At 41.7% G+C, this 25892-nt stretch overlaps 4 protein-coding genes across 7 annotated transcripts in view; 2 read left to right on the forward strand and 2 right to left on the reverse strand.

Moving 5' to 3' along the window:
- Nucleotides 1–419: 419 nt before the first annotated feature.
- Nucleotides 420–3316, reverse strand: haus7 (HAUS augmin-like complex, subunit 7). Its single transcript, XM_062392544.1, has 9 exons — nucleotides 3173–3316; nucleotides 2654–2769; nucleotides 2482–2552; nucleotides 2255–2316; nucleotides 1949–2139; nucleotides 1596–1707; nucleotides 1280–1489; nucleotides 1077–1188; nucleotides 420–800 (listed from the first exon to the last, which is right to left on the reverse strand). Exons 1-9 carry the CDS (start codon nucleotides 3224–3226, stop codon nucleotides 718–720), a joined length of 1011 nt encoding a protein of 336 aa, XP_062248528.1. The 5' UTR covers nucleotides 3227–3316; the 3' UTR covers nucleotides 420–717.
- A 1037-nt stretch (nucleotides 3317–4353) lies between these two features.
- Nucleotides 4354–6843, forward strand: las1l (LAS1 like ribosome biogenesis factor). Its single transcript, XM_062392543.1, has one exon. It carries the CDS (start codon nucleotides 4511–4513, stop codon nucleotides 6236–6238), a length of 1728 nt encoding a protein of 575 aa, XP_062248527.1. The 5' UTR covers nucleotides 4354–4510; the 3' UTR covers nucleotides 6239–6843.
- Nucleotides 6844–7819: 976 nt separating this feature from the next.
- On the forward strand, nucleotides 7820–10855 carry crebzf (CREB/ATF bZIP transcription factor). Of its 2 annotated transcripts, XM_062391473.1 has the most exons (4): nucleotides 7820–8005; nucleotides 8965–9788; nucleotides 9977–10050; nucleotides 10460–10855. In XM_062391473.1, the coding sequence occupies exons 2-3, from the start codon at nucleotides 9013–9015 to the stop codon at nucleotides 9984–9986; spliced, it is 786 nt and encodes a 261-aa protein (XP_062247457.1). In that variant the 5' UTR covers nucleotides 7820–8005; nucleotides 8965–9012; the 3' UTR covers nucleotides 9987–10050; nucleotides 10460–10855. The 2 variants fall into 2 exon arrangements, with proteins under 2 accessions (XP_062247457.1, XP_062247458.1); XM_062391474.1 differs by having other exon boundaries at nucleotides 8965–10050.
- A 4633-nt stretch (nucleotides 10856–15488) lies between these two features.
- atp2b3b (ATPase plasma membrane Ca2+ transporting 3b) overlaps nucleotides 15489–25892 on the reverse strand; it is a 51264-nt gene continuing 40860 nt past the window's right edge. For 2 of the 3 annotated variants that reach the window (XM_062391469.1, XM_062391472.1), the window contains one exon: nucleotides 15489–21689. In XM_062391469.1, coding sequence (XP_062247453.1) covers nucleotides 21180–21689 — 510 coding nt within the window. In that variant the 3' untranslated portion in view covers nucleotides 15489–21179. The remainder of the gene's footprint in view (nucleotides 21690–25892) is intronic. The other variant, XM_062391470.1, reaches the window with a different exon arrangement.

Genomic DNA, 25892 nt, shown 5'->3' on the forward strand with positions numbered 1-25892 from the left:
AAACTAAATTATTTGAGCCTGTAAAGCACTTAGTGACTTGTAAGTGAATAGTGCTCTACAAATAAAAAATTCTTACTAAAATGAAACTGAATTGGCTTCAACACTGCTTTGTGTGGTTTAAATGCTGTTATCTTAATAGCTCTTGGGTTTTTCTTTCTTTTTTCTTCCTTTTACCATTTAGTAATTTCAGTTGTCTGCTATGCAATCAACACAATATAGAGTCTCTGTAATTCAGGTCTATTAAAACCATTACAGCAATATTTAAAGAAAACTTTGTAAAAAGGAAGGGATTCTATGAATGTTATCTGGATGGAGATCAGCAGATCCGTCTGTGATATTGACCCAGTTGCCAACCACTGCTGTAGTTTATGAGAATATTGACCACAGTATACAGACTGAAGGCCCACTGCCCCAACGACTGCTTGTAGATTACATTTTTATTAATATTGAATTTATTACGTTGAAATAGTGTTAAGCCAAAAAGATGAATTGTTCGCGATGTGTGTTTCACGGACAGACGGCTCCTTCAAACTGTTGAAAAAGATGAGTGGTGTGTCTACTCAACCGGTCACTCTCACTGGTTAACGTTTGTGAAATGAAACAACGCAATCCTTAGTGGTCACAACTATGAGTTTTAACACAAGTATGGATGAGCCTTTGAACGGCCTCCCACTGTTACTGCATTATTCCAAGTGCTTCGCTCACTTCAGCACGCAGTTATTCATGGTGATGGTCTGAAGTTGTTGCCATCAGTGAGAGAAAGTCTTTACTTCGCCTGGTAAGTTCTGCCAGTTGGTCCGCTGGAAAACAAACACAGAAAACTGAAGTACAGCCAATACGTTATTTGCCTCCTCCGAGCAATGACATTAAAAATATACTCTATCTCCTCTCCTGTTCAGTGATGTCAAATAATGGTTAGAAAAGTGTTTTTTCAGAACATCGAGATGTCACTATGAATTTTTTCTACTTCATGATTGTATTCTATCTGACATAATTACACAGCACAGTGACAAAACATAAGAAGGAAACAAAAATGACTGTATTAACAATGTGCAACAAACTGAGTATTCTCTTACGTAGCGAGTGCTTCTCTCCTCTCCTCCAGTAGTGAGGTTGTGTTTGTAGCATATTAACTTCTTCACTTATGGACGCAGAAGCTTCTGATACTTCATTTAACATATCCAGCTCCTAACAAACGAGACACACGAGGAAAAGGCGTCAGTGTCCTTGTTTCCACAGCTCGGGTTGGTCAACCCGTTTTCTGCAAATGTTACAGTACCGTGTTGCAGTCCAGCAGCAGTTGGTGTACTCTCTGGAAGACAGCCGTCTCTGTGCTGAGGCTGGGTGGGTCTCTGCTGCAGTAGGCTCTCAAGTCTGTTTCATAAACATGGCTGAAAGTAGCCATCAACTGCTGGAGGTCACACGCTGCCACACGCAATGAGCTTGGAGAGAAGACGTCAGGACTCTGGGCCTTCTTCAGGAAGTCACACTAAGGAGAACACAGTTCTTGTTACTGCGATGAACAAGTTTTACCTCTTGTGTTGGGTTGAAGGCTCTATGACACCACAGGCATCAAGGGCCACATAAGCAAATACCTCTGACAGTAGCTGCTCTAGTGCGGACTGAGTCTCTTTAAGAAGGGCAGCCACATCAGCAGCCTCCTCTCTGCTGGGCTTGTGGGATGACTTGGTGACTTTGTGTAAAGCTCTGTGAGGGAGACAAGTATAAAAGGCAACAGGAGACGATGTGATACATGTAGATCCACAAAACAGCTCCAAATCAGCCACTATAAGTGATTTCTGCCATGCAAAGAAGTCCCAATAGTCTCTGGACATTCTTCAAATGTTCAAATGAGAGGCTTTTTCAGGAGTTAATCTTGACAACATCCAGCAGATAATAACAGGGATATAATAAGTGTTTTGCATGAAATCCAAGAAACCATATATACTTGATGTGTGCAGGCCAGGGGTTAAATGTGGGTTCAAGCATTTGTGAGAGGTGAGGCAGATTCTCAGCAGAAAACACCTCGCTCAGTAACATCTCTGCATCAATTTTGTGCCCAGCAGACTTCCTGCAGCCTGGCACTAGAGTTAAAAGCTCCTCCAGGAACTGAAGCTGCCGGTAAGGACTCGCATCACCCTGGATAAAAAGTTTGACAAATGACACAGACACGTCAGGACGTTTGTCTTTACCGTGGCAGAAAGGTATTTCTGTAAACTGATTACATCTTTGCTCATTTTACACAACATCTCACCCTGATCAGATCCATGTCACCTGCTTTGCACAGCATCAGCTCCTGCCCAAGCAGAGCCATTTCTGTTCATAGAAACAACAAACCACTGCAGTGTAAGAGGTCAATTAAGTAACAATGTTAACATTTTGAGATATAAACTACTCAGAATATTTACTCTCCTCCTCAAGTTGTCTTTAAAAAAAAAATGTAGTGGGAAATAGTTGGCCTTTGAAAGGCAACAACTTTACCTTTAGTTACAGCATCTGAGTCTTTAGATCTCTGTGACATGGACTTGGAAGTGGCAAAATGTGGGTTGATACTGTAAAGTGACAGGTAAGGATAACACAGATGTTTTGTTTAACTGTTACTGTGAAAAGTACAGATGAGAACGAGGGGGATGTTCAGTGTAGATTTTACTACCTGCTGCAGATCCATGCCAGGATGTCAGTGCGGTGCTGAGAGGGAGTACAGAGCAGCTGCAACATGCTGTCTGTGTCCTGTAGGTACAGACCTTCCACCAAGGGACAAGACGCAGCCTCACCAAAGACCAAACAGACACAAGATTAAATTGAGTACATTGCCTCACTCTTTCGGTTCTATTGTGAATAGTTTAGAAGTACTAAAGCATGGACATTTCAAACAAATACTAATTTTTGTATTTGGAATTTTGTATAAAAAAGTGTGACAGCGAGATTTAGGTCCCACAGCAGTAACACACACAGCCTGAGGGGAGTTGGTGGTAAACGTCACTTTATCATTTTTATTATACCAGGACACATCGATAGAAGAAGTGGAAAATGTTTTGTGAGTGCACTGCTACATGATCCCACTGTGACTAACAGATAAGCTATTACAACTAAACTCATGATATACGTAAGAACACAACCAAACTGTCCCGTTACATTTAACATGCCCGGCCGTCACGTGCAGTTGTCCTACCTGCAGTGCATCATACACAAGTCGTACAAGATTGTCTTTCGAAGCAGCCGCCATTTCCAAACAAACCGCTCACTTCTTCTTCGTTTGTTGGTGAACCACCGCCACCCTCATCTTCTTCTTTGGAAACGGTAGACTAGACAGACAGTCCAATTGCGTTTTGCTGCCCTCTGTTGTTAAAAATATGACAGACTTTCATAATCCAGAAGGAAATTATATTTTGTTCCAGGATTACAGTAACCGTACAATACACAATAGAGTACAGTAGATAAAACAACAGACTGTTTAGTCTAAAATACAAGTTAAAATAGAAAGATTAAGTGTAATACAAGTGAAAATGAAATACAATGTGTGTATGGATTAAATGTCATAGAAATCACAGAAGTGGATAAACAAACCTTTATTACCATCATAGCTAAGAACAGACATCATAAAATGTGTCTATTCTTCACCATAGCATGGTATCAAAAAAGGAATCAAACTTAAGATTAATAGACATGACGAGCACAACTAAGAACTGGTGAAAGAAAAGAATAAACAGGATGGAGAGGAGAGATATTAATACAATAATAAGGCAGTAAATATAATTATTATTTCAGATACAACACCAAGTTTTGACAGGTCTGGTATTGTCAATGTTTTCATACAATCAATAGTACATAGACTTCTAAATACTGATTTAAATGTTTTTGAGAGGATTTCAGCAAAGAAAGCATCAAAGTGAACTTTTAATATTTCCCTCTCATATGCTTGTTTGTTATGTATTTTCAATGTCTGTCTGCTCTCTGCGAGTGTTTTATATGTGTTTTATTTATGTTTAAATACTAAAGAAAAAAGGGACCAGTTAAATTACCGACACTATAGATGGCGGTATAGCGCCTTAACAATGGATTCCAGCCGCGGTAAAAAGGAAGAGAAGAAGTGTAATTTCGGGGAGGGCTTAATGTCAGGATCTGATTAAAGGCGAAAAGCCAAATATCACAAAAAGTAAGGACATCAAAGATGAATCATCATATACTAAGTCAATATTTAAGGGAAACGGGACTTAAGAAAATATATTTATTTTATATTAGTTTGGTTTGTTTGTTCGCTTCCAAGGTACTGTTCCACACTCCAGGCCAGAAGGTGGAGGTACTGCGCCTATAATCTGTTTAGCCAATCCCCAATAAACACCAGAAGAAAAATAAACCTTCCGGTTGTGTTACTGTCGCTACCAGGTTGAACTGTATCTGTCGATATTCAGACAGTTTCAAAGCGCAGTTTGTGTGAGGGACCGAAGAGAGCTACTCTTTCTACGTGTTTATGCTCCCAACGTAAGTCTACGCTGCTTCTGCTGTTAACATGAAGAAGAGGAGCTCGGAGAAACGGCGCCATGTGGTAGCATGGGTCAACAAAGCGGAGTGGGACCAGGTGCTGGAGTACCTGTACTCCAAGGACTCCTCCTTACAGAGGTATGCGCTGCACAGGATCTCTGCCTGGAGGTCCAGGTACGCTAGCAGCTGCCCTGTGGCGGTAGACTGCACGGCGGACCTGGTGAGGTGTCAGGTGCTGGACCGGTCTGGAAAGCTGGACGGAGATGATCTGGTCCTCCTCTACGGAGCAGCTCTGGTGCGATTCGTCAATTTGATCACCGAGAGGCAGCAGGGAAAAACTGCCCGGCCACTGAGACGTCTGGCGGGGAACCTGAACATCCCAGAATGGGTGGTAAACCTGAGACACGATTTCACACATCGCAAGCTCCCCACTTTGAAATGGTGCAGGAAGGGGTGTGGCGTGGTGCTGGAGTGGCTCCAGCACGAGTACTGGTCCAGGCAGCTGGGAGGAGGTGCTGGTGAGGACTGGGACTCGCAGTCAGATGGAGAAGATGAGGAGATGGACCTGAGACGCCAGGAGGATGATCTCATCGCAAGGCAGAAAGACAAAGAAGCCTACATGAAAGCAAGAGACCTGCTGATCTCTTATGAAAAGGAGCAGTACCAGGCTATTAATGGGCATCCTGAAGACACAGAGAAGAGCCTGTGGCCAGCACCCTTTGCAGACATGAGCTGGTTACTAGGTGAGATCCAGCAGTTTGCTGTGGAGTCGCATGATTTGCTGATCGACGTGCTGCTAGAAGATGGATTCCTGGTTCCCACTGTTGAACAGCTGGAAACATTAGGCTGCGACCCTTCTGCAAATGCCAGTTCCACTGAACCCAAACTCCCTCGAGCCCTCCTGCGCTTTTGGCTGCCCCTCCTGAAGATGCTCAACTCACCAGCCTTCATTCACTTACTCCTGGAGAAGCTGTTTGTTGAGCTGAAGCTGCTCATGAAAGAGTGGAATGATCATAGGGCTTTCTACCTCTCAGCTTGGATTTCTGAAGTCATCCTCTGTAACAACAACAAGTTTGAATACCATTTTGAAACAAAGGGCCAGAGGAAGGCCAGAATCAAGGACAGGATTTTTGTGCAACGTATCCAGCTGAGGTGGCAGCAGGTTCTCTCAGCTTGTCTGGATGCCCCCTGTGTCAGCACGCCTCACCTGCTCCAGGTAATACTGGATGACATGGAGCATCCTCTCCCCCGGGAAACCAGACAGAAGCTGCTCCAGCTCTGCTCCATCTACACACAGACCGCACACTCAAACTACGACCCTTCTCCGGAGCAGAAACGACAGCCCATATACACACTGGAGAGTCTGCACGAGAAGCTGCAGCATTCAAGGCTTCACAGCCACCCCTGGCGCTCCAGGGCTGCCCCGGAGCGGAGTGAAGCCTCCCAGGAGAACAAATCAGCCAATGCTTTGGCCGAAAGAGCGAAGCTGCTCAGAGGTTCTCCGTGGCAGCTGTGTGCCGATAAAGTTTTGTGGAAGAACTATCCTCTGGGCAAAATTCCTGGACAGTCAGATGACCCCTCCTGCCTGATGTTGGAAAACTACTCAACCATGACTGTGTTTGACCAGCCGGTGGAACTGGAGAGTAACACCGCTCACAGTGCCCCGGGAGTGTCTGCTGCAGTGAGGACAGCGGATGGTCCTCTTTGGAACCACAGTGATGTCAACAGGCTGAAATCTGGACTGCAGCTGTTTTGAATTGCAGTACCGTGAAATCTAGGCTTTCGGATGCTGGCACTTCACTGAATCTGAACTCTCTGTTATTTTGACTCTAAATGTTCAAAATACGTGAACGTTAACTCTAGAGTTGTTTTTGGACAAAACAAAGCAAATATTCACAGGTTCCAACTTCTCACGTGAAGAGTTACTGCTTTTCTCTGTTTTATCATTTGTGACTGCAAATACTGGTTGTTTTCATTACTATTAAATAAAAATTATCTCAAGTAATATTTAAAAATGTCTAGTAGTTCCCACAGGCCTTCAGTTAGTTAATCTAACCAAAAAACGTATATGATTTTCAAATTTCCAAAGGTTTACACACAAAATTCGTTAAAGAAAAGATAATTCATTAGGAGATTAATAGCTGTTCAAAATAACTGAGTTGCAGCCGAAGTTGTTAATGTCAAGCATTTATAAAATCCCCCATGTTATCTTCTGTGTTTACAATATTTTCAATAAAGACTAAAGTAGAACTCAAGCAGAAATTCAAAACATCCTATATGGTAATGAAACAAAGTGTGATAGAGTTGGAAAGTGGTTCTTCTGTTTTGCACTTGCGTTCAATAAAAACTTTCTCCCCTGAAGGAATATGATTGTGTTTCTCTCTGCAGGGTTAGTGGAGCTGAATAAAAGCACATGCGTTTGTGTCCACTTAAGGTATGAGTTGTGTGTCTGTGCAATAATGGAGGATTGGACAAACTTGCCGACAATATTTATAAGAATTCCCTCAAGATCGTTGTTTGGAGAGTAATTACTAAAGAGTGGCAACAGCACTGGCATGAGAAGATGAGAGGAATACAGTTGCATTCCATTCAGTACAGAGTCGGTATTGAAAGAAGCGGTGAAGGATGGTGCCTGTCATGATGTTAGTAATAGACCAGTATATGCCATATTTTAGGGAAGCATCCTGCTGGTTTTTGTCAATATTAAGATGAGAGAAAACTGTATTAATCCCATGCCGTTACAGAAGGAAATAGTCAGAATGAGGAAGACAAGAGAATAAAGGCAGAATTAAAATAAGAAATGAAAATACAGAATACATACATAGTGTACACCTTTCACCATAGTAATATTGTATAAAATGTGCTTGAGTAAAGTACAGTGGCACAGGATATATATATGTAGACTGTATTTGTGCATTAGTATATAGAGATAGTACATAAATAAGTTAAAATAATATATCATATAATATAATTTGTACATGTTCTGAATATAATATGCAAGCGGACACAAATTACATTTTGGTATAAAAAAAAGTATTAGGTAGAGAGAATCTGAAGAGCTTGAAGCGTTTAATGCAGGAAGTATGCTGAAGAGAGATAAGACTTGAAGAAAGTCCTATTTCCTCCCTCTTCTACCCATGTGTCTGCACATTTGTAATGAGCCCTGTTTGTGTTTGGTGATCTTAAGGCATTACTTTAACTTTTATGTTTATCTACTTTACTTTAAACTTCTCCGTAATTTGGAAATTTCAACTAAAGGAAATTATTTAAAAACAGGAATCAATCCACTCTCCAGTCCAGCAGGTGGCGGTATTGCATCAATAGGTTATTAACCGACCAAAACTTTACAAACAAGAAAAACTGAAGAAAGAAGAAGGAGCGTGAGTCCAGGTTGACGTCGGTCTCCAATCCTTGCGTAGTTTTATTTTCATGCTGTGAAAGCTTTTCTTCGCATCCAGTGACGCTCCTCGGAGGATCTTTTCCCCTGTCGCTGATTGTTGTTGTTTATTTAACGAGTCGTAAGGTAAGTCGTTTGTTAAAATAGCCTGCGTCATGTTCGCGCTCAGTCGGTTAAAGATGGCGCCTCGTGGCTATAGTTCTATGCAGTTGCTGTAAATGTAGCGGTTGAATTCTGTTTAAACGTTGATGAACATTCATTGGAAACGTTTATCTATATTCCTGTTCGCCTCATTCAGCTAACGTGTGCAGGGCGCGAAACGACCAAGGCCTTGTTAGCAAGCTGAAGCTAACGTAAGAGCTCTTAATTGGCACAAATAATCCTGTAAAGAACTGATTGGGAGAATGAAGTTCATTTCCAGCTAATACACTAACAGTGATAATATATGTTTAGCAAAGAATATATGTAAAGGTGTGTGTTATAGTGCGTTCTTTGTAAGTGTAGTAGTAGTGTCAGTGCTAACGCTATCTGGCCTAACTTACGTAATAAGGCACAACGTTGGAGATACGTTTAGCTAACCCACATCCATGTCAGCGCAACTTTGAGAAAATGGATTGTCAGGGGCAATCTATGTAAATAGACAACAAGGTTTATATTAAGTAACCATAACATTTGAATAACTTAAATGTTTGATATAGTTTTCACTGAATATCAGCAAGCTTTACTAATTGCAGTGGGTGCCCGTAAGTCACGCTAACTTAATTGCTAAACTGTTAATGTTACGGTGAGTAATGTATTTACCCAGATGCATATTTTAAACTATAGGCTGTAAAATGGCTCAAAGGACATGCACAGAAAAATTCATCATTTTTAAAATCAGAGACTGCAAGTAAAGGAGAACTTAAAACTACTTGCGGGTCAAATGTACAAAAAACTGAAGTATTAGTTTCAAATTCTTTCAGTTAAAGTGTGGTAAAGCAGTTACGATTAAAATAAAATGTTCCTTGATAAATGTATCAGTTTACTGCCACTCCCTTAAGGTCCATCTCCTCATCTTCTCCATCTGACTTTCTTTGTCTTCACAGTTAGATACCATCTGGGCAGCATCTCTAAAGTCCCACTGTCAAGCCATAATGATCACCAGAAGAAGAGGCCGTGCTATCAATAAGACAGAGACTCTTGAAGTTGAAGTGGTGGATGCAGTTGAAACTGTAGAGGATCTCCCACATCCCTCGGAGGACTTCCTAGCTGAAGATATTGACACAGATGGAGTAGAGCTAGACGACCTGTTTGGAATTGAAGAATTGAAGTGGACACTTGAAAGAGATGCTGGGTCCCCACTCTTCGATATGGAGTTGGGTGATCTCGGAGTGTACTGTGTGAAGGATCGAGATTCCGGGTTCGAAGCCTCAACTGCCTCGTCTCCGGAGAGAATGGCATCAGACTTGAAGAACATGAACAGACAGAACCAGTCAAACGACGCGATCAACAAAAATGCTATTGCTGCCAGATTGAACCGTCTCAAGAAGAAAGAATATGTCAACAGCCTGGAGAAGAAAGTTGGCGTCCTATCAACAGAAAACAACATGCTCAAAAAGGAAAATTGTCAGCTGACCAAGAGAGTGGAAGAATTGGAAGATGAGACCAGGTACCTGAGAGCTGTGCTGGCCAATGAGAGCATGTTAGCCCAGCTCTTGTCCAGGCTGAGCGGTGTGAATGGGATGAAATTATCTTCCTCCCTTTTCCAGGGTCCTGACTCAAACGACCATGACTACGCCTTACCCAGGAAGCGTGTGAAAGTGGAGGAGAAAGAGACATCTGGTGGCGTGTGTCTGCATGTGGACAAGAACCACGTCTCAGTGGAGTTCTGCACCAAGTGTGCTGAGAGTGCAAGCACATCACTCAAAATGTAGGGTCAAGTACTTATCTCTGTTTTCAGATAATGAGACTGAACTTAATATGGCTCAGTGTACTGAACTTGTTGAAGGTGGATGCACACTGTTGAGTTAGTTAAGTTTAAATAAGAACTGCTGAATGTGCATGTGTTTCTGTGTGATGATGGATTAAGTACACGTTACTGCTAAACCTTGTTGACAGTTTCTTCTAGGTAATGGTTGATCCACCATTCGGGATGAGTGGCTTTCTGAACACCTTGCCTGCTTGACTCCATGGTAAGGATCAGACAAGAAAAGAATTTTTTTTCACAGACCTGAAGCGTTCAGCAGCGAACTTAGTACTTAATTTTTTATTCGGTTCTTTTTCTGAGCTACTGGATATTGAGTACTTTACTTATTTCCTTTGGTTAATGTTTTGTTTTAGGAAATGGTTTGATTTAAGTTAACATTTGACTAATAGTAAAATTTAAAGTTTCCTGAACGCTAGAATGTAAAGATGACGGTGAAGGTCCACAAAGAGTTAATTCTGCATCAGCTGCCAAATTGGAACACAAATTGGAGTGCGCTAAAGTGTTTACAAATATGTTAATTCATTGTTTTGATTAAATGTATCTCTTTGTGAACCTTCGCCACTGTACAAAAGAATGCCTTCATTTAGCGCCACCTATTTTTCTTTATGCTAAAGTGGATTCTGCTGGTGGAAGGCGAAGAGGCTGGACAAGCTGCTGCCAACGTGGCCTGGTATTTTTTTAAAGGTAGTATCGGTACCAAATGGTATAAGTGATTACACTCTCCCAAAACTCCACGACATCAGTAGATGTAGGTCTTGGCAGTGCAGTCGGAGGGCTGACTGCATCTGCTCCATTACTTGGAGCCATGCCACCAGAAGTTTGCTAATCTCAGAATCATATCTTGTATATATTTACATATTGGAATGTATTCAATACATACATCAACTGATGATATTGACCATTTTGGTTAAATGTGATTAAGTGTAAATCTGTATATATCTTTGAATACATATTGTTTGAAGTCAATGACCTTTGAGAAATGTTGGACAAATAAATCATATTTTCATTAAGTTTGAGTTACAAATATCTACTGTGTCTTGCTCTGTACTGTTGATATTAATGCCTCTCTTCTTCTTTTTCTAAACAGCAAGCTCTCTGCCGATAAAGGGCTTAACTTTTCCTGAACTTTTGGGTCAAGTATGGTAAAGGTTGTCAAAGGTTGTCAATGGCCAAGACCTCATTTGATGGAAGTTCAAAGCACAGAGCATGACAGTACCCAATGAACCATATTATGCTACCCATGTTTTTTCCCAATTACTTCAAATCAAATAAATTACAGAGTTATTTATTATTTTTAACTTGGTTACTATTAAAATTAAATGGGGGGGGGGGGGGGGGGGTCAAGTGAGTCCTCGATGACATGTGTTTCCACTACCTCACAGCAGGGGTCAGTTGCCTTCTTGGACTAGCCAGACACATTCAAATTTGTGTTATCGTCTGTAGAGCACTTAAAGGGATAGTTCATGGAAAATGTTTGAATTCATTCATTAACTAAGTCTCTGAAGTAAACTTTGTTAGAGCAGAATACAATAAAGTTGAAGGCAATGGTAACCTAGGCTTCGTGAAAGAATTGAGGTCATTTTTTGTTTTTGAAAAAAACATAACATGCCTTTGTACTGCTGGTGTGGTATCATTCAAGTGTCCGCAAGACCCGACATTAATATTTGACTCGAAACAGTCATTTACCCATAATATTTTAAGCCTAAACATCTACCGATATCTTCCTACGGGGTGTATTCACGGACCGTCAGACGTGCTATCTTCAGCTAGCTTAACCACTTCTGGTGGACTTAAAGCTTAATACACTGTACATGACGCCATTTCGAGTAGAATATAAATGGCGGGACTTACGGACACTTGATCACACACCACAAAAGCAGTATGGAGGCATGTTATGTTTAACTGTTTTATTACGTCTGAAGTCAAGTTCACCATTGACTTCAATTGTATCGGTTTCTACTCTAGCAAAGTTTACTTCTAAGACTTGAATTTTAGGGCATTTTACTATCCCTTAAGCTGGACCTGAAATGAGTGATTTCATGTGGGAAGCCTCACTCTTGGATGCTATTGCAGTTGTGTGCTATTGAATAATGATCCATAGTGTGGCAGCCCACCAATGTCTAATTTTTCCTGCCACAGTTTCATCCATTTTTCACACTTTCAGAACGTAAGATCTTTAGCATAGTGTTTTGGGCTGTTGCCAAATCATACTGATTTGGTGTTTCGTGAGAACAATTGTCCTTACTGTCTGCAGCAGGCAATTGGAACTGGCCTTAACACCTTCCCTCCCTGTACCCTATCGTTCCTATGAATAGGAGAAAGTATGCCCAGAAGCTGCCATAACATAGTTTGCAACAGCCTCATCAATGTCAATTAGTTCAGTTAAAATCAGAAATACTGTCAAATAGATACACCAACTTCTCTTTGTAACTGAATTGTTATAGGTCAATCTTTTTTTTTTTTGGTTTGCCCTGAGATAAAGCTTAGTGGTCTTTGCTGATAGCTGTGATGCTTTTTAATAATTTTTTTAAATGCTACAGCTGCTTACAGGAAGTGAGCTATTATTTGAGCGATCTCCAATTCCCATTGGTAGACAATTTTCAGTTGTCCTAAAGGGTATTGTCATGTGCGCTTTTAGATGTTTTAGTTGGACAGAGGTTTTTTCTGAAGTGTAAAGAATATTTGGTTCAAACCATGACAGGAAAAAAGTCAATATGGTGGGCTGCCACTGTCTACATAATGAAGGAGTAACATTGCTTTGACATGGTGAGATGCGACATTAGTCTTGGCCAAGGTATGCACTCTCAGAGATCTCCTCTACTGTCTAATATTGCATATAGGACGAGTACATGCTTTCGGGTACAACAGAAAATATCAGCGGAGCATGGAAAGATTGTTACCATGGAAAAAGCACAGATCAACTAGGCTTGAAATGTGTAACCATTGTAGTGTTTTTTTAGTTTCAGCTTTAAAGAAACAGTAATTTAGGGAAAAGTCACTTATTTGCTTGATAGTCTGTCAAGCTTGAAGTTGTAGGCAGCAGTCTTTTAGTTGAGCTCAACAAATACTGAGTCTGTATCTCAGACATTTATCTGTTAAATCCAACCAGATAATCAAGTTTTTCAACCTTTTTTAGACGTGTACTGTGTAATAGGTTTTATAAAGGGTTGTATGTATGAACACCAAAGTCTCAGTGGGATCCTCCAGCCATTCCCTAGGGTAAAGTTGGCAGAAACTCCAGACTTGATGTGTGAACACAGCGGGAGATCCTCTGCTGGTTTCACTTTCTCCAGGGGTAATTTCTGTTAACAGCTTTTGTCAACCATCCAAGAAATAGTCCTGGACATTAACCCCATTACACCCGAACTGTCTTTTTTACACTCAAGTCTAGAAAAGGTTGAATAAATATAAGTTCATCGGTAATTAGATTGTCGTGAAGTCAGCTGGTTTCCGGTCTTAATTTGAAGTGCTGCTGGCTTTAGTTTCTTGTCTATACTGTCAAATCTGTGACTGTCAGCAAGCCAGTTATGAGGGGATTTCTCTATTGACTTGTGTGGCAGACAAAAATTATCTAAGTTTCAATGTTACTTTTATTTTGATTTAGAATTCACTTTAAAGTAAACGTGTAAAAATGCCACAAAAGGCAAATTTATGTTTACGGATCAAAAGTTATTCAAATAAGACAACTGATACTGTTAATGTTTGAGAGGTTATATAATACAGCAACCTTTAACATGCATTGAAGCAAACTAGAAGATACTTATTTTATTAAACCACACAACTTTGACTTATTCCTATCTACCTCATCCTTTGTTCCCTAAATTAATGTTTGGTTAGCATATATATTTCATATGTCAAAAATAAAAGTAGTGCTGGTAAGTTCCCTCATACTCTACACACGCCCTTAGCATCTAAAGCAGCCTATGCTCTCATCCTACAACCATTATTAAATAGCTTGGTTTTGTTTTCGCCTATACTTGGGAATTCTCTACAGCAGCAATAGAACTAAAACTTGTTGCGAAAAATGCAGAATTGGTTAATTGACAGCAGTGTGTTCAAAAATGTTTGGCTTGGATACATGGGCTCAAACCTCTGAACAACAGTGATTGGCAAATGGAGTCATTCAGATATTATTCCATAGTGTTACTTAAACGTTCAGTTTGTGGGCTTATGGTGTGAATACCTGTCTTTTAAAGTGTGAAGAAGACGCTTGGCATGGGAGGGAAACAAGACACCTTTAGAGCCAGTGCTTGTTTGTCCATTCGGGGCAACTTACACACTTGCTCTTAAAAGCTACTGATTAAATGGTAAACTACTGAGTTCGGTCATGTCAACTGATATCAATGAACATGGGAATCTCCTGTCCACCTTACAAAGGCTAGACAAAACCAATATTTTTATTGTGAGTTTAATCTCCAGTATGAAATAGCTCTTGAGCCAATTTTATTGGTGTAAAAACAATTCAATCTTTGATAACATTTTTAGCAGTAACAGTGATTTGTCCATTTTGCTACAATAAGTTGGTGTTGAGTTTAGAGAAGCAACCACAGAGTTCACCTCCAGTATATCTGTCTGGTCAGAAGTTTGAGCTGCGTATAGAGCTCTGCATCATCTCCCAACAGTCAAGGCCTTGGTACCACCATTATAAAAGGTAAAGACTTAACAGGTTGAAGTAAATAACTCAGTAAATAGCTAAGTCTCCAACCTATGGAAGTGTATTTGGGTCAGAAAAGAAACATTTTAATTTGACAATGCAGAATTGTGTAGAAAATTCAAGATTAAAGTCAAACTTTGATGTGTATATATATCAAATAAACAAGTGCCTTTGACAGCCTCTACAACATGCTTTGTGTAGATGAATTGGTGAAATTGTCTTATCAAATCAGATTTCAACAATCTGAAATTATTCCTCTGTTATCCGTATGAAGACGATATTTTGATTGACAGTCATGCAAGTGTGTTTTATTCTCTACATCATTAAAAACTTGCAGCTGGCTTTATAAACCTTATAAATATAACTAGTATTTCACATTGTGTGGAAATATAGAGTGGTTCAGTGAGCTACTACTCCCATGATCCTTTTCAACACCAACATACTACCACAATTATTAATATTACTACAGCGTTTATTTATTTATCATTTTATTTTATATTAGCCTCAGTTGGTCTGCCAGAACAAATCGTGTTCCAAGAACAATGCAACTTCTCAATATCTAAAGGTTCTTTTGAGTTTTGTTACAGGTGTAAGTCATGTTTATAGTCTGTTATAAGACCATAAACTCTCAATTCTTTGTGACTGCAGTTCCCAACCAGAACTACTGACAAATTTGATCATGTTTGTACCACAATGTACCAAAACTCTTGGATGAATGAATGATATCAGTGGCCTCAGTTCGCACGTGTGAGTAACTACTAACTGAGGTCCAGGGAAGGACGAGCCATTGGAAATGTGTGGGCTGAACTGACACGAGGACCCCAGTGTCTCAAGCCCTATACAATTTTAATGATAATCGTGGGATTGTCACAACTCATGGGGCTGTAGAGCAGTCAGCCATTCTGGCAATAATGTTCTGGTTGAGTATCTGGGAACTGTAACAGCACATGTTTTGATGTGTCAGATGCAGTAACACTGCGTTCGATGAAGCTGCCTTGTCCTGCTCTATACTGTAACATTGTAACATGTCGCTTGGAGGACTGGGGATTTAAATAAAAAAATTAATGATAGCTGAACTCCCTTAAGGATGGGTGGATAATTTTTTTCTGAAACACACATCGTTTGAAATCCTTGTCACGTCACAATTTCCATCAAAAAATAAAGTTGTCTAAGAAAAAAGCTGGTGTCTGATGCCCTCACAGGACTGTTGACATTGGACATTCATTTGGATTGAAGGAAATCATTGGTAGGCAAACCCGTCTGTCTCCAAGAGAGAGACCTGCCCATGCTCTCACTGCAACTGACTGGAGTCCAGCCACAGAGTGAGTCTCTGCTCTTCTAGCATGTGGGGAGGAGGTGGGATTTATCTAGGCCTTCAACAACTAGTTGAAAACTAATTTGGTTATTCACTGGTCTGTTAAAATACGTCTCCTGAGATGGAGGCAGTAAATCAGCCAATCCTGTGCCTTGTGTAGCTCACGGATGATGCTGTCTCCTCTCTGAGATAAGCATTGCTATTGGTGCGTTCAAACCGAGAGTGACAACAAATCTTTGTGTCAACGATATCTACAACACCATCCAGACTAGTTTAAACTGAATTTAAATGAATTAAAGACATGTTGAATAACAATTACGATTTTGACACAAAGCCCTGGACATCTTACTACAGATGAATGGGAGGTTCTTCACATTTCTATTAATAATGGGGAAATATATTTTTTTCAATCCCCAGTCTGACCCATCTGCATGCTGAAGTGTCCTTGGGCAAGATGCTGAACCCTGAATGGCCCCCAATAGAATAACAAAGTGCTGCGAATAGATGCACTGTATGAATGTGTGTGTGTGAATGGGTGAATGTAAATCTGTACTGTGAAGCGCTTTGAGTGGTCATCTAGACTAGAAAAGTGCTATATAAATACAAAACCATTTACCAATTACCTGTAATTGTAAAACCATTTTTAAACATGATCTCCAGAGGATATCTGCAGAATTGTTTTTTTCCAGAGTTTGTCTTTCACCCACACAATTAAGCAGCCGTTGTGAACACATTCAGGATTCAGGTGAGAGGTGGCGCAGCAGGCAGAGGCAGGATGTAGAGTATTCATTCTGCTGTGGAGATCATGCTTTTGTGTACTAAACATTACAGCGCCTCCACAGAAAGTCCAGAGGATCTCCGGAGTCCAGCGCATGTCTGAAAGCAGCTTAAGTCTTGTCATTTTTGTGAACAAACAACACAGGACCACACAAACTTTGTCAAAGTTATTATTGTAGAATACTTTGATGTATTTTTTCTTTCATACAGACAAAAGGTGTTGGACTTAATTCCCATTAAATTCTCTTAGATTTCCGTACAGATTTAGTCTACAGTATACAGGTGTGTTCTTTCTCATATATAGATATTTATTCGCTTAAATAACAGGCAGGTAACTCTTTAATATATTCAATAGTCTTTATGTTTTTGTTAGTTTGTTTTTCTTTTTTTTTATCACTTTTTTTGGTCTTTTGTCATTTCAGCACAGTTAAGGCTGCATTTTCTGTCGGCAGAACAGCTCTACATTGTGCAAGAAGTGGGGACCATTCCATACACGATATTTACAACAGTATGTATAATGAATAATGTAAAACCTTCATTTCTTCCCATCGCAACATGGCAGTAAATACTGGGAGCAGATCTAAAAGGGCAGCCTAAACAATGCAGGGAGGCATTGCACTTCTGCAGTCTATAGCTCTACGTCCCCCTCCAGTTCTCCATCCTCCCTTGGTCCCCACTTTGTCCAGTCCTTCAGATCATAATGAGGTACAAGTGTATCTCCTGTTCTCTATTTACAGAGTGGCTTCTCTGGTCTTAAGAGACTAAAGCATCTCCGCACCTCTGCACACTTCAGGGGCTGTTCACTGGACAGAAAACACAGCCCTCAGAATATGCTCGGGAGAATGTGCAACTGTCGTTTTCCATCAGTGGGAGTACTGGTGGAGAAAATTAATAATAATCATAATAATCATAATATACAAGCGCTTCCATTTTGGGGTTCCTCTCTTTACAAAAATGAATAGGATTAAAAGAAAGGAACATCCAAAATAAAAAAAGGTGTAACAGGAACATAGTACCTGTAAATCAAAGATGCACATGTGCACATTTGGGCGATCTGTACAGTAGTGGTGCTGTTGTACAATTTATAATTTTTGATAAATATAATATATTCTTTTTCACATTGTGTTTTGCCTTCTGTGAAACTGTCTCACAACATCATGATGTAACGTGGCTGGACGGATGGACAGAAATGGCTTGAACTGGACAGTCAAATTTACACCACTGTAGATTATCCCCCTGTTGTTTAGTGTGTGTGTATGTATGTGTTTGTGTGTTTTCTTTGTGTAAGCCTGCAGAAAGCACTGAGAGAGTTGTGCTAAGAGGTGCTGAAATAGAATAGGACAGACTTGGACAGGATGTGTGTGTGTGCGTATGTGCGTTTGTGTGTGTGTGTGTGTGTGTGTGTGTGTGTGAGAGAGAGAGAGACATCAGATGTGGAGAGATCATTGCACACAGTAGTGACAGGAGCCTAAATGGTTTACCAACACATAAAGAGTGACATTAATGATACCAAATGCATGCTTCAAAACAGACAGATCAATACAATGTCACCACCCGCCCACTCCGACAGCTCGGGTCAGGCTGGCGACGATGATGATGGGCATTCAAGACAGAGTTCTGTACAGGAAAGGGTGTTCCCAGAGAGCCCTGCGTGCATCCTGACACAGATCTAGCAGGACAGACATGTTCTCTCACTGTGTTTTCATGTGTTACCATCGCTGTCAGACAGCACGTCTATCATCCTATGGCTGGGAACAACTGTTGATAAGGCAGTCTGTTGCATATCGTCTGCCCTCAACTGTTTCTGGTGGTGTTGGTGGGGGGGGGGGGGCCCCGGTCGATAAACTCAGGGAAGTTGACGGGGGGTTGGCTTGGGGGATGGGAGAAGGAGGGAGAAGGGGAATGGGGGGGAGGTTGTCCAGGTTTGCATTGCAGTCATGTTCCGAGGCAACATGAAGTCAGCGGTTCACCCACACCTAGTGCAACATGGGATACAGGCGGGCACTCTCACACCCGGTCTGGAATGTGATGTGGTTGTCTGGAATGTTATGTCACATGGAATGTCGTGGAGCTCGGCGAGGTGACGGCGGACTGTGCGTCACATGGGTGGCTTTCCAGATGTGTTCGGTGATTGTTTTTTTTTTCTTTGTTTTTTTTCTGTTTTGGGGGGGAGGGGGGGGCTCATGCAGGGTGTTATGACCTTTCACACAGGACAGCTTCGACACATGTGGGAAATAGGCTTACAAACATCTTACCAACAGTTGGATGAAAAGACTCTCTCGTGTTTGTTTCTATTGTGAGACTGGAGACATGAGGCCTTGCTCCATCCCAAAGTAACACAATCATTTAAACTATTTCTTATATACCCAAAAAGCCCAAAAAATCATATCCCAATGCATCCATCATCACCTCAATTAAAAAGATATATTATTCATTTTTTCAAATCAGTCAGTATCTGGCAGTGGTGACAGTTTTCTGAATGTGCTGACTGACGCTACTCCACTGTCACGACAGTCGCACTTTGATTTGTTGATTTTATTACCTCATGAAAGCCAAAATTAAAGAAGGAAAAAAATTAGATTTTAAAACTGAATTGGATGCATTTGGGATTTTCTCAGCTACATTGTTTTGTTGTACAGATGAAATAAATAAATATATAATACATCTATGTTAATTTGAGAGTTCTAGAGGTTCTGTTTACTTTTAAGAGTTAAGCTAGCTGTTTCCCCTGTATGCTCAGCGACACTTAGCTCATTCTTTATGGACACAAGAGTCTATCTGTTCATCTCACTCTAAGCTAAAGAGAAAGAAAGCATATTTTCCAAAATGTTGGACTGCTCCTTCTTATGTATCCCAATCAGTTTATCGTACATCATGATGATGGGGAATGCACAGTTCAGGATGCGCAGACATGACACATAAGCTCTCATTGGTCGTACCTGATAGAGCTGAGTGGGCTTTGGGCCTAAAGCCAAAACTGAACACAGATGTTAGACATGGGCTTGATGAATGGTCGCTTTCAGCATCAAACAGTGATTTGTTTCCCCCTGGTCTGTGAAAATGACAGAACAAATGAAACAATCTCTTTGTCCACAACACTCATGGAGAGGGCAGTGGTGCATGATGGAGACGACCCAATGGCACATAAGCAGGAGCAAGTTCCAAGTGAGTGCATGTTAGTCTTAAAGGGCCATCGCCTGTGCATTGTGTGTGTGATGGCATTTAAAGGGTTAATGCTTCACAAGCATTCAGCTTTTTCGTCCAAGAAAAGCTGAAACATGCCCACACCCACTGACGAAAGACCAGACGAGACCAAGTGAGCGTTGCAAACGAAAAACACGGACTGAGGAACAGCAAGAGAGAAGAGGACATCACCTGCAGGCTGGCCTCAGAGGATGTCCGCTGATGTTACCCATACTCACACATCATTTTATCAACATGGCAAGAGGCTGTGAATAAACTTAGTGCTGTATGGGGCTACTGTATGTATACATGTACACATTGAAATCAATGTGAGGTCGCACACTGTGTCATCTCAGAGAAGGATGGACAGTGTTACAGATAACAGGTCATGTGGACTCATGGGGCGGTGTTCAAGGATCAGACAGGTTGGGCTGAACAGTGGTGAAACTGAAGAGTTCTGTGTTGTCGCTTCCCACACACATTCTGATTATATATACATACATATACATATGTAAGTATACGTATCCCCTTCCTTTTCTATATACTATTAGGTTTAAAAGAACAGGATCTTTGTTTGCCATTTCTGTTTTTGATCATTTTTTCTCCCAGAAGAGACAAGACAATACACACACACTGAAAGAGAGTGAAAGGAAATAAGTAAATAAATAAATAAACCAATGAAAAAGAAAGAAATGAATGAGCACCATTATGCTGAGGAATCAGAAGATGGAAATGACTGAAGTCTAGTTCAGGCTTTAAAGCCTTTTACTTAAGTCGTGATTTTAAAGTGGCCGCAGATAAATGATGGCAGTGGTGACAATGGTGCAATGAGGGTGGGTAGATGGGCAATGAGAACAACACTGATGAACACCAATAGAAACAGAGTGAGGCAGCTCCCATGGCCACATGGCCCTGTTCTACTGAAGCGGTGAGGGATGTAATTTTGTCTTGGGATGTCCGTCCCCCCTCCCTCCCACCGTGCCCACTGTCACTCAGGACAACCCAGCGAGAGCAGACCTGTGCGTATGTGTGACGAGTGTGCTTGAGGTCAGGCAGAGTGAGGTGGGCAGGTTCTTCGGGGGGGTTGGGGGGGTTGACAGATGGGGGGGCCAGTGGGTTCGAAGGCGGAGAGGGAGATGTTGCGTCAGGGGGTCCGAGTGAGAGGGCGTGGAGCAAGGGCAAAGGGAGGGATAGTCGCAATTTTCTCTGGGAGTTGCGCGCAGAAGTCTCAGGCCATTGTCCACTCCCTCCTGTGCCTTCCTCGTCCTTCAGGCCTTCCTGTTAGCTTGTTGTAAGGGAGATGAAAATGTCTTGTGTGAGTCCTCAGCCCTCTATTTCGCTCTCCTCTCCTCCCCCTACCTAAGACTCAGTTCCCCTTCTCCCCCCAGACCCACGTTCAGCTAAGTTATAAGGAGGTCTCCATGCAGTAGAGATGGGCCAGATGAGGGGCAAAGGGTTTCACCGGCCTGTCCCTGCCATGATGGTTATGGTGGTATTGGTGGTGGTGGTGATAGGGGCTGCGGCTGCTGGGAGTAACTTCATTGGTGCTGTTGTTGTTGCCGTGGGTGACCACTGAACTGCTGCTGCTGCTGCTGCTGCTGTTGTTGTTGTTGTTTCTGTTGCATGGGGTCACCGGGAGGCTATACTGGCGATAGGGGCGAGTGGGGTGGGTTCGGGCTGGGGGCTGGGGCTGAGTGGGAGGAGGCGGCGGCTTGCGGAGGGCCGGGTGCAGGTGCTGGTATCTGCTGAGCTCTGATTCGTCGTCCACGTCAGTGTCGTCGATCAGCGGAATGTTGTGGATGAGGTCGTTGATGAGGAACTCGGGGTGGGCCATGAAGTTGTGGATGGAGTTGCGGGATTCCGGTTTCTCCCGGCCCTCGTACTGCGAACTACGGAATGCTTTCACCACTCGCATCTGCCAGAGGGAAGGAAGACAAGAGAGACACCACAGGAAAGAGAGAGGAGAAAGTCAGACATACAAAAAGAGTGAAAATTGAGACCAGGGAAACCCATGGGTGGACAGTCTTGTGTCCTCCAGCAGACAGACAGAGAGACAGACAGTCAGACCAACACTAAGGACCAGGTGGCTACAGTCACTTTACATAAGATTACTTCTAATAGTCACATTGATGTTTCAGTGGGTTTTGTTTCAAATGTTTTTGAGAGCCACAGCTAGCAAACAGTTAGCTTGGCTTAGAATAAATACCAGGAGCAGGTTACCTGCCCCCCTCCCCCAGGCTGTGTCCGAAGACACAATAAAGTCCAATATATAGTGAATTTGACATTTTCCAGTGTTGTCCAAATGTCTAGTGATTCTCATTGTATCCCACAGTCCATCATGATAACTAGTTTACAGCTGATGGTCATTAATCAATATATACCATCATGCACTGCACTCATGGCATTATAGGAAAATAAATTGCGGAGCGACGAGAGGAGAGAGGGCAGCATGTCTCAACCTTCCCTCTCTAGTGATTCTACTGCCTCTTATTCCATCCAAAATATCTGAATTATCGTGAAGAAGATGAGTTGATATATAGTCCTCCTCATAAAGACCCGTACATAATGACTCGGGGTTAGTGAATGAGTGGGTGATTTCAGATACAGCCCCAGTATTTATGCTAAAACTAAGCTAACTGCAAACGGCTAACTCCCGGCATGGAAGCAAATGTGAGAAGATTAAGACGAGGTCCTATTCAGGGCCAGAAAATGTCACATGGACTTTAAGCAGAATTATATCTCATAATATTTACGACTTTGATCAGACAGAACCACTTGGTTTGGAATTATTACCAGATTCCAAGGCAGGTGTGAACACAATGTCTTACAGATCTCATATGTCAAATATGTCAAAGTGACTTTTCAAACTTCAGTCCACCTGACCCTGTATGTGTCCAACAGACAAGAGTGAAAAAAAAAAGTGTTTTAAAATGAGTTGGCTAATGACATGTTTTTGTCAGTTCTTCCACACCAATCAGACCTCACGACACAGGAGTATTCAGTAGCCACCCTCACAAAGACCAGAGAAGCTGCAGACACTTTACATCATTCACATGTGGCGTAGTGTGTGTGTGTGTGTGTGTGTGTGTGTGTGTGTGTATGCGTGTCAGGGGTAGGGGGTTTGGTACAGTCTGTGTGGTGAAACCAATCATTCCTCAGCATACTGGACCACATGCATGCATACACACAGATGAGGGTTGTTGTTAAGTGCAGAAGGACAGAAAGCGGGGATGGTGAGTGTGTTAGTTTAATGTACAATAAAATAAGAATTTGCCAAGAACCTATAGCAGTGACCACAGCACACAAACAGACACTCACAGACACACACAAACTTGCATGCAGCTGTTTAACAGGGTGAACCAACAGTTGAGTTGTTTCCACATCGTGCAGCTTGAAGGTTGATGTCTGCATGCATGGGACTGCTGTCGATCATGGGCACTGTTTGTTAAATAGAGCTGCTTCACACACACAAACATGACAGCTGGACAGTGAGTCAGTCAGTCAGCATCTCTGCACTCAGGCACACACAAGTGCAAAATATGCTGCGGCCATGCAGTAGTGACAGACAAGAAGAGAGCAGAGTAATTGAAATGATGATGATGCTGATGATGAAGTTGCTGCAGGATATAAAAAACAAGTCTTGCAAAACTGAAAGGTGACGTCACAGAGAATCAGCAGCTTAGAAAGACAAGTGATTGGTTAGATTACTAGAAACTGAAGGTGATTGGTTGAAAGGCCGCAGTGAAACTCAGGCGTCAGCCCTGTCACACATAGAGCGGCAGCCAGGTCATGCTGAATCAGATCTTTGTCATATATGCTCGCTTTCTCTCTCACGCACTCTCTCACACACACACACACACACACACACCCGAACACACACACACACACAAATCAGAGTGAGGTATATGAGTGCACTTCAAGGCGTATTATGCAGTGTATGGTGTATGCGTGCGTAAACACATTCCTTTGCCATGGCAGTTGGTCCATGCACCCTTTCCCCCCCAAGCCCAAACAGAGGAAAAGAAGCAGCATGAGCTCAAAAGAAACAGAGACCGTTCAATGCAAATATACCGACAGGCACAGGCAGGCAGAGCCATACATAGAGACAGTTGGCCAAATGAGATCAACAGAGAAAAAACTTTGTGTCGACTGCAACACAGACTGGAGTCCAAACTGTGACTATGAGAGGTGGATGGTTCAGACAGTTGAATGGAGATCAGTGCTGCAGTTGGCCAAAGTAGGAGTGGTCTCTATATATGACTCTGGCATATATCATAGATAGACAGACAGTCGTACATACAGACAGACAAACAGACAAACGGTCAAGCGGTAGGTTCAGTGCTTATCTGTTTTTCCAAAGAGCCTGTCAGACAGCAGAAAAACACCTCATGCAGACTGAGAAGGCTTCAAAATGTTACTTTCTCACTTCGTCAGCGCTTGGTTTGTTTTCATTTTGTCTCGGTGGAAAGAGTAAACTTTCGAGTATATAACGCCTACAGTGTGACCAGAGAGGCCAGGAGGTCAGGGCACTGCTGTGTTACTTATTTCTCTCAACCACCTCCTTCTCTCTTTCCCTCTCTCCCTGTCGGCTCTTTCAGCAGCGCTTGATGGAAAAACAATGACGGTTAAAAGAGGGAAAAATAGGTGGCGGAAGGAAGAGAGGCTGCTGTGTATAAAACAAGTGCTGATGAGAAGAAACTGCAACATAAATACAGGGAGAAGCTGTGAGGTAGATGACTGTTTAATGGCTCCCATTTCTCTGCATGTGTCCCAACGGTGAGCAGCACCCACCCTCTGATATGCAATGAATGAGCTATAATCCATAGCAACACCTCCCTCAATTCAAAGCAAACCCTCCCGATGTCTCGGACTTGCATCCCATTTGAGGAACACTAACTGAGGCAGAGGCTGAAAGCAGAGGAGCTGAGGATGGATTTATTATCTATTATCCCATTATCTATCTACCTCCCTTATCTATTCTGAACTCTCACATTTGTCTCTTTTCCCAAATTTTCTGTACCTGCAGGTAGATGGAACTAGCTCAGTCCCAAATGAAAACAAACTGGATCCATAGATCACTTCTAAAGATCAAGAGGTTTAGCGAAGCTCAGGTTGATGAAAGCATGAAACGGAGACATCCAGTTATATCATTTTTCTATTTAATCATTTTTGTTGTTGGTTTTTCTTTTAGAAATACCTGGACTCTTTTTAAATCATACCCACAAATGATGGATTTGGCTGAAAAAGTCCAGGAGGTGATAGTGTCAACGTCAGAACTTATATCCTTTGTACTGAAACGGACCACTGCTAAGGATGAGGGCTGGGTATGCTTTGCAAAGAAATATTGGTAGAGGTGTAAAGTAATGACCTTGAAGCTAATTGAGGATGCAGAAGTGCAGGGGGAGAGGCTACTCTGTCTTATGAGAACACATAGACAAACATTGGTAGCATGTGTTTGTTGCTAGAGGATTCTGACCTCATATCATATGATCAGTCTTAAAGGTAGGGTTTGTAAGTTGGTAACACATTTTATCTTATTTGTTGCAATGTGTTTGTCTTCACGTCCAAATAAATAAATAAATTCCTCTGAGAAAATAATGCCCAAACATCCTAGTAATAATTGTTATTGTCCATACTTTTTGTTTGTATTATAGCTCCTTATATAGATGACCTACGTATGGTTCAGTGCATGCTGTTTTATTTTATAAATTTAACCAAAATTAAAAGGTCTTTTGACTTTTGATGACCTAGTCTATAATGTCAGCAAGCCTGTAGCTTGAATTTAAATTATAGTTTAAAATAAAAAGTTTAAATTAATAGTCTAGACACCCTGAGCTTTCAGACATGCAGTAAATTCTGGAGAATCCCCGGACATTCTGAGGAGGGGCTGTATGCATGAATGCAAATGTACAAGTGAGGGTGCCCAGACTTTCTACAGAGTTTTTCCTGCGAGCTGCCCAGTATGAACTCCGGAGAATGTCCAAATGGGCTGATATGAGAACACAGCAGGAGAATTCCCTGTGAGCTATACAAAAATTAATGTAGACAATAAGGAAACAAATATCTATAGATCAAATAACGGTGCTGTACACGAGTAAGAAACCGACAAAGATGTTCA

Source organism: Platichthys flesus, chromosome 7, assembly GCF_949316205.1.
Source record: "Platichthys flesus chromosome 7, fPlaFle2.1, whole genome shotgun sequence".
Classification (NCBI taxonomy): Eukaryota; Metazoa; Chordata; class Actinopteri; order Pleuronectiformes; family Pleuronectidae; genus Platichthys; species Platichthys flesus.